Source organism: Arvicola amphibius, chromosome 13 (assembly GCF_903992535.2).
Source record: "Arvicola amphibius chromosome 13, mArvAmp1.2, whole genome shotgun sequence".
Lineage (NCBI taxonomy): Eukaryota > Metazoa > Chordata > Mammalia > Rodentia > Cricetidae > Arvicola > Arvicola amphibius.
In genome coordinates, this window is record NC_052059.1 from 38,912,900 (window position 1) to 38,921,562 (window position 8,663).

Genomic DNA, 8,663 nt, shown 5'->3' on the forward strand with positions numbered 1-8,663 from the left:
TTAATCCCAGGAGACAGGAGGCAGAGGCAGGGGGATCCCTGTGAGTCAGGCCAGTCTGGTCTACAGAGTTCCAGGACAGCCAAGGCTGTTACACAGAGAAACCCTATCTCAAAAACAGAAAAGGAAAGGAAAGGAAAGGAAAGGAAAGGAAAGGAAAGGAAAGGAAAGAGGAAAGGAAAGGAAAGGAAAGGAAAGGAAAGGAAAGAGGAAAGGAAAGGAAAGGAAAGGAAAGGAAAGGAAAGGAAAGGAAAGGAAAGGAAAGGAAAGGAAAGGAAAGGAAGAAAAAAAAGTCCAGCTGGGCTTGGTGACACAAGCTATGATCCCAACACCTGGAAGCTGAAGCAGCAGCAGGATGGCCACGAGGGAGAGCAGCCTGGTCTACACAGTGAGTTCCCAACAGCCAGGGCTGTTTAGTAAGACCTTTGTCTTAAAAAAGAAAGACAAAGAAAAATAGCCACAAAAACTCACCAAATTGTCAAAGGGTCTAAAAACCTATATAAGATAGACAAAAAAGTCTACCTGCTACCCAAAGCTCTGAATAGTGTAGAAATAACAGAAAAACAAGTCCACACTTTGAATGCTGATTACCAATTCTTTGAGTTTTGGCATTTTGGCTAAGAAAAAAATGTGTTAACATGTTCGAATTGTACACTACAGGTCACTTGTATAATTGAGTAACAACTAGAAAATGAACACCTAACTTTCTACCACAGGAGAACCAAGTAAAGAAAACACTGCAGTTCTCACTAGTCAGCCAGTCCCTAACACAGTCTGTTCACCTGTTCACCTGCAGAGAACATCACAACTGCGTGGCTTTCTGAACAGGACTTAGTGACAGCTCAGACTCTGCCAGGTAGGGAGGGACAATGGAACGAGGGAGCTCGGATACTGACAAGGCTGATGTGAAGATCAGAAGGGGCTCACTGTAAAGATGGGAGTTATGGATGGGGAGCCGTTTTAATGTCCCTCAGAAGAATTAAACACTTATAAAGCAGCGGGCACCACTGAACTGGACTGGCAGCCTTCAAGGAATGAGACTAAGCAGCAGAGGAAAGGCTAGTGCCCAACACCACCGCCTCCATCCCATCCAGCAGGGCACCACGTTCAGTACCCCTGCTGTTAGCTTTCCAAACCCTGAGTGTCAGACAGAGGGTGGGGTTGATACTTGTTTATCCTATAAAAAATATTATGGAAAAGACTAACCAACACATAACAACAAAAAGAAAGGAAAAAAAAATCCCAGATGCTTAAATGGTGGCGTAAGAAAATAAAAATAAAATGTAGCTGCAAGGACGCGACCCAGAGGAAGCAGACAGCTTCACACACAGTTCCTCCGAGACAACCGCTCCATGGCTACAACTCCCTGCGTCTGTCTACGGCTCCCTCACCGCTCACTTTCAAGACTATCTTCCCATTCTATATTTCCTCAGGCAGCAATTCTCTCAAAAAATGTGTTCTTCTCAAGCTCAATTCCAGGGGCAAGGTGCAGCAGTACCAGGTCTAAGATGAGGGAAAGCGTACTATCGTGACCAATACCGCCGCGGATGTATTAACAAGCTACACTCTATGGTCAAGAGTTCTAAGCATCTTTCTCAGAGTCTAAAACTAGCTTCTTGCCAGGCTGGAGGGCAAAGACCTGTAATCTTAGCTAAGGAAAGATAAAAAAAAAAAAAAAAAAGGATCAGAAGTTCAAACACAGACTGAGTAATGCAGAGTCCCTGTTTTGAAAATAATTTAAAAGAGAGGCCGAAGACACGGTTCAATGGTTAAGAGCATGGGCTGCTCTTCCAGAGGACCCAGACTTGATTCCCAAGAAATACAGGGTGGCTCACAACCACTGGTAACTCCAGTTCCAGGGGATCTGATGCCTTCTCTGGCTCGTCAGACACCGAGCACATGTGGCGCATAGACACCCAGAACAGTAAAACAGACACAAAAATAATTAAAAGCTTCTTGTTAATTAAAGACAGCTTGGGACTATAGCACAGTGCAGAGCATCTGTCTAGTATAAGCAAGGCCGCAATCTCAATCCTAATGCTACAAAATAAAAAAATTAAAAACGAATGGCCTCTTGTGTTCATATCTGACTTTCCTTCTTCTGTAAATTCTAGGAAAACAGTACTGTGGTGGTTTAAGAATGCCCCTAAGACTCAGCTATGTAAACACTTGGCCCCAATTGTGGCATTGCTTGAAGAGGTTTGGAGCATTTACATCAATGGGTCTTGCTGGAGGACGTATGTCTCCAGTAGACTTTCAGGGTTGACAGCCTCGCCACTTCTAGCTCACACTGTTTTCTGGTTTACCAACAAAATGTGGTCAGTTAGTTTCCTGCTGCAGCTGCCTGCTGCCATGATATTCTGGCCATTAAAGACTCTGACTCTCTGGACCTATAAACCCAACTAAGCACTCTTCCCTGAATTGCTTCTGGGTATTTTATCAAGGCAACAGAAACAATCTAATATGAGTAAGTATTTCTGAAAGTGTGCCTTATTCTAGCAGCTCTACCTCAGGCTTCTGCTACAGGGTCAAACACACGAGAAGACAGGAAAATGGAGTTCCAGGCAGATTTTTCACAAGTACCCGGTAGCCAGACATCAGCTATGCCATCTCTGCTAATATATGTAAAGCCACAAGTTACACAGTAAGGCTCACATCTCTTAAACATTAATTATAGGGACAAACAGTTAAATAATTACAGGTAAGGTCAAGTACATGTACATCTTGTTCACTGTTGTACCCACTCTGCCTAGCAGAGAACAGTCTTCAGCTGTGTGCATAAACAAAAATAAACAAATAAACAAACATAGCAATGTATTGTTTTGTTGGTTTTTTTGTTTTTTTCTCTGTGTAGCCTTGGCTGTCCTGGAACTTACTCTGTAGACTAGGCTGGCCTCAAACCCACAGACAACCAAGTGCTGAGATTAAAGGCGTGCACAACCACTGCCCAACGTATTATACATTTAAATATCATTACAAGCCCATCATTGCCCCGGACACTGAACATCTAATAGGTGGCATGATAGCTCTCTTAATCTTCCATATAGTTTCTTTATGGCACATCTGTTATTTAAGTGGAAAGTTCCTGCAACTCCTTCCCAAAGTACACCCAATAGCCTCATATATTGTAGATTACAGTTCTCTTTCTTAGAGTTAGCATAATTCAATGGACTTCACTTTCTAATAAAGATGTGTATTTTTAACTACCAACTAACACTATCCTTAGTCATAATGTACCACTAATGAAGAACACAAAATCAAGCCCAGTCACATTCAGTGAAATGCCTACAGTGTTATAGAAGAGCACATTTCTCTTTTCATAGACATTAGGGCCAGGCTGGTCATTATGTTAAAACACCCAGTCTTGCTGCAAGAAAGGAAGTTATTTATTAGTTAACGATTCTTTACTCACTTTCTTCTTTCTTCCCTCCATCTTGCAATCTCCTCTGGAGTGTCTAGCTTGATCTTCCTCATACCAGGAGCATGCATCTAAGGGCAGAAAGCCTGCTGAACATCAGGAAGCATGCTACGTGCTCTTAACTAAACACGACATTGTATCCAACTTTATTCTTACAAGCACAAAGTATTTCAAGGTCACTAGCATTCTCACTATGCCTTATCTCTTTCTCATGTAGCTGGATCAATGCTAATGAATGATAGTGGGGAAAGCAGGATAATGCTTATTACATAGATGCATAACCCATTTTTTCAATTGACATTAAATATCCAAGTGACCAACTCGCCAAACAAAATGGAAAATGACAGATAAAATTAGTAGACATGACCATTTTTTCACAAGTCTTTTGTTTCTGTGTTATGTGTACATGCAAGTGTCCTCAGACACTAGGATATTGGATCCACAAAGCAGGAGTTACAGGCAGCTGTATGCTGTCCAGTGTGGGTGCTAAGAACTGAACTTGAGTCCTCTGGAGGGGCACTACGAGCTCTTAACTGCTGAGCCAGCTTGTCAGCACCCAGCCACGGTCATTTTAAGAAGCATGGCATGGTCAAACCAGCAACTTACTTGCAAGTGCAAGAATCAGTTCTGGGTAGGCAAGTCATTCTTCCCTGTCTGCCAGAGGAGCTAAGAGCTGTCTATCTTGCACAGTTTGAGACTGAAGTAGAGTAAGCGATGTAAAACTTCCTCACAAAGTACAAAACACTGCATGAATGTTCCTATTATCATTCAGAGAACTGATGTAGGTGTGTCTTCTATCTGATGATTTCATTGGTTAATTAATAAAGAAACCGCTTGGCCTGGTAGGTTAGAACATAGGTGGGTGGAGTAGACAGAACAGAATGCTGGGAAAAGGGAAGTTAGTCAGACGGATGCAGGCTAAGATCCTTCCCGGTAAGCCTCCACCTCGTGGTGCTACACACATTAATAGAAATGGGTTAATCAAAATATGAGTTAGCCACGAATAGGCTAGATATAATGGGCCAGGCAGATACAGTTTGTGTGTTGTTATTTCGGGGCATAAGCTAGCCAGGCGGCTGGGAGCCAGGCAGGAATGCAACCCGCTGCTCCCTTCTACAGAGAACACATGTTAAAAGGGTGAGAAAAGTCGTAAGAACTTACATTTTTCCAGTGGAACTGGACAATCTTCTCATGTGCACTAAAGGAGCAATCTGCTTCAGGGCACTGCAAAGTTTGACAACAAAAAGACGATTCAGCGATGGTCTATAGACACCAGGGGTCTACAGACTATGGCCCAAGAGCACAGCAAAGATCACCCTGAAACAGCTGCACTTAGAACGGAATGGCACCCTTGGGGAGAGCAGCACAGCCACTCACTCATTTCTGCCTCCTTTTGAGCCAGACTAAAACATTCCTAACTCCTAAAGGTAAGGTATTGCTGCAAATCAATGTTTCCAAAACAAGAATTTTCTTAAAAACAAACAAAAAACTTTGAGGCATTCTAATTGGCTTACCAGTTTTTTTTAAAAATCATCTGAGTTATATTTAGAGAATAGCTAAAAAGAGCTAATTCAAACTATAAGATTTCAAGTTAGAAACCCAATGAAGATTTGGCAAAGCATCTGTCAAGATCTAAAAGTAGCCAGGTGGTGGTGACACATCTTTAATCCCAGCACTTGGGAGGCAGAGGCAGGTGAAGCTCTGCAAGTTTGAGGCCAGCCTGGTCTACAAGAGCTAGTTCCAGGACAGGATCCAAAGCTGCAGAGAAACCCTGTATTGAAAAACCAAAATAAAATAAAATAAAAAATGTTCAGAGTTGCTCAGGGCGACTGCAGGTGGCCCAGCTCTCTCCTCTCATGCAGTCACGGTGGGGCACGCATACACAGAGGTTGCCGTGCTCTCTCCTCCCACGCAGTCACGGCGGGGCACACATACACAGAGGTTGCCGTGCTCTCTCCTCCCATGCAGTCACGGTGGGGCACGCATACACAGAGGTTGCTGTGCTCCTCTCCATGAAGCAGAGGGCTCCCTACCCCCAAACTCCAAATCCCAAACATGGTCCCCACGGGCCAAGCGATCAAACATTTCTTTCTGTAAAAACTATGAACTTACAAGGAAAATGAGCTTGGCACTTTTACCAAAAATACAAATAAAAGGCCATATCTACATCAGTTCAGAACAATCAGGAAAACGTACTTTTTTATGTTCAGACATGTGTATGTCATATTTTTCTTGGTTTTTAAAGCCACGGTCACAGGTATCACAGAAGAAGAGGAAAACCGGTTCCTTTCTTTTCTGCAAACAAGCAAAAGCAGTGAGACTGTGGTAAGAAATCTCGGCTCAACCAAACATTACTATTCCAGGAATACACATTTGATTTGCTTTAAAACACACCCCTGGGGTGGGGGCTTCTTTTATTTTTTTTAGCAATAGAGCAAGCTAGTCGGGCACAATAAAAAAAAAATTAAATCTAAAAAAAGCTAATTCAATCTATAAGATTTCAAGTTAGGGACCCAATAAAGATTTGGTATAGTATCTGTCAAGATCTAAAGGTACCTATTTAAAGTTTTTTAAAAAAGGAAAGAAAAAGCACCTCACAAAGGACATAACTACACTAGAATACTGATATAGGAAATGATCTCCAGCTTTTAAATATTATGTTACTGTTAACATCAAATGGACTGTTCGAAGATACACTGTAATACTAATACCATGAGTTACAGTTCTCACAGTAAGAGGGCTTAAGTCAAGTTCTTCACCAGCAGTTCTCAACCTCTGAGTCACGGACCCTTTGGGCGGGGCTCACATATCAGACATTTACATTACAATTCATAACAGCAGCAGAATTAGTTATGAGGCAACAACAGGATAATTTTATAGCTGGGGGGGTCACCACAACAAAACTGTATTAAATGAGGAACTGTATTAAGGGGTACAGCATTAGGAAGGTTGAGAACCACTGTTCTAGACAGCACCCAACCTACCCTAGACTAATTGTGCAACTTATACAAAGAGGAAAAAAACCTGATCTCTAAGTTAGGTTCAGAACATAATAAAGAAAACCTACTTTAATATAGTATTTGGCTTGTGACATAAAACCAGGCATGATTCCCCATTCAAAAAAATGGCTTCCAGGCCAGAGATGCCTCAGCAGGTAAAACTACCTGCTGCACAGCCTTAGGACCTGAGTTCAGCCCCAGGATCCACACAGTAGAAGAAGCACTGACACCAGTAATTTGTTCTCATACTTCCACACACACGCACATAACCCCAAAATAAATATAAAATAAAATTGAAAAAAGGGCTTCTATAACAATGACAAATGCCCATTGCTGGGGCTGGGGGCGGGGAGGGGGGAACGACAACTTACAACCTGAACAAACAAAAAAGAAAAAAAGGCTTTCATAACAGTGACAAATACCTACAAATACCTATTACCTACAACCAGGACAAATAAACATTAATAGCACAATAAATCCTGTCTGAATTTAAGACAATATGTGCACAGCTTGGGAAAACAGAAACTCCCTAAATTAGAAATAGTAGATTTTAGCTTAATTGAGGTTAACAAGGAAAAAAGGGGGAATCTGCTTTTTTGGCGAATAAAGATTCTTCTACGCTAAAAAGTAACAAGATTATGAAAAAGAAAAGAGTTGTCATTACAATTTGTGCTTCCAACTCAGTAAAAAGCTGGGACTTCCAGTCTTCTAATTCCAGTTGGCAGTTCCATTCTTCGTAATCTTTGAAACTTCACCGAGGTTTAATAATATTTACATTTATTTGTAAGCATAATCCTCGATTATGTTTGTGTATCCAAACAGATTTAGCATTCTTTCTTTTTCTATAATTTCATCATTTATTTTTCGAAACCATTTTGCTTCATCTTTTTGCTTAGAAATCCTATCCTGCTAAAGCGCCACATGTCCATAACAGATGTGAAACACAGGATATGAGCCAAGCAGTGGTGCCTCACACCTTTAATCCCAGCACTCGGGAGGCAGAGGCAGGCGGATCTCTGTGAGTTTGAGGCCAGCCTGGTCTACAAGAGCTAGTCCCAGAACAGGCTCCAAAACTACAGAGAAACCCTGTCTCGAAAAACAAAACAAAACAAAACAAAACCCCACATGATATGAAGTAGTAAACATAAGAATTAAAGCACCACGCTCATCATCTCAGAAATACCTTCTTTTTCTGTTTTCTGTTTTGAGGCAAACTGAAGTCATTGTGTGTTCGTGGAAAATAAGAATGTGTAGCTAAAAAAGAAAAAGAGAGACTCATTTAAGATTGCAAATAACAAATTAATCATTTATTAATCACCTTTTCCCCTTACATTAAAAACAAGTGTAGGTAGCAAGGGAGTGCAGGTCCCCACGGAGGCCAGACGACAGTTATCAGCTCGGCTTCTCTGAAGCTGGAAGTACAGGCGGTTGAGAGCCTCCCAATGAAAGCGTTGAGAACCGAACTCTGGTCCTCTGCAAGAGCAATAGACTTTCTCTACGGCCAGCCCCTACTAATCCCGTTCTAAAACATACGTACAATCATTACTTTCTAATACGTAGTTTTGTTTCCTCTATTGCATTAGGGACATAGGAAGCCCCGAAAAGGTAATGATTCTTATATGTTTTTCTCATTGCTATGTAAGTGGATCCCAGTTAATAAACTTTGAATGAGCAGGTAAACCTAGTGGGACACATTTTGAATACTCATTACTAGCCTCCAAAAATGCAGGGCAGAACTGAGAGATGAAAAGAGAAAGCAGGGAGGGAGGGAGGGAGGGAGAAAAGGGGTACCACCAGGAGCAGCAGCTTACCCGAAGAGTGGTAGGACGTGTTATATGCGAGGTAACCATTAGGAGACAGCCCCCAGTACCAAGGTGCCGAGGCTTGGAAATTCCACACCGGCTGGCCGCTGAACTGAGGATGTACATCTGGCGGGGCCTGGGCATCGAAAGGAGGCTGCGCTGCGGGAAGAAGCTGAGCATCGAACGGGGGGAGCGCTCCGGAGGGAGGCTGGGTCTGCACGTGGGGCTGTCCCTTCTGGCACGACTCGGACCCCGCCGCCGGGAACGACACAGGAGGTGGCGGCGGTGGCATCATGGCCCAGAACACCCAGTTGTCGCGCGGCGGGGCAGTTTCGCTCGGAGTCCCAGACGCAGGAGTCACCTCGGGGGCTGGAGGCCATCCCGCCGGAGTCGGCTCTGCCATGCCACCTAGCCAGCGTGCAATTGCGGAACTAACATTAAGCGTCA

The 8,663-nt window shown here is 42.9% G+C and overlaps 1 protein-coding gene across 1 annotated transcript in view; it reads right to left on the reverse strand.

The window, feature by feature from the left end:
* The window catches only part of Nufip1 (nuclear FMR1 interacting protein 1), a 32,863-nt gene extending 24,229 nt beyond the window's left edge, over positions 1–8,634 (reverse strand). Inside the window, exons 1-5 of the mRNA XM_038310265.1 lie at positions 8,226–8,634; positions 7,598–7,668; positions 5,612–5,710; positions 4,577–4,639; positions 3,410–3,486 (exon numbers count right to left, since the gene is read on the reverse strand). Coding sequence (XP_038166193.1) covers positions 3,410–3,486; positions 4,577–4,639; positions 5,612–5,710; positions 7,598–7,668; positions 8,226–8,619 — 704 coding nt within the window. The 5' untranslated portion in view covers positions 8,620–8,634. The remainder of the gene's footprint in view (positions 1–3,409; positions 3,487–4,576; positions 4,640–5,611; positions 5,711–7,597; positions 7,669–8,225) is intronic.
* Positions 8,635–8,663: the final 29 nt, after the last annotated feature.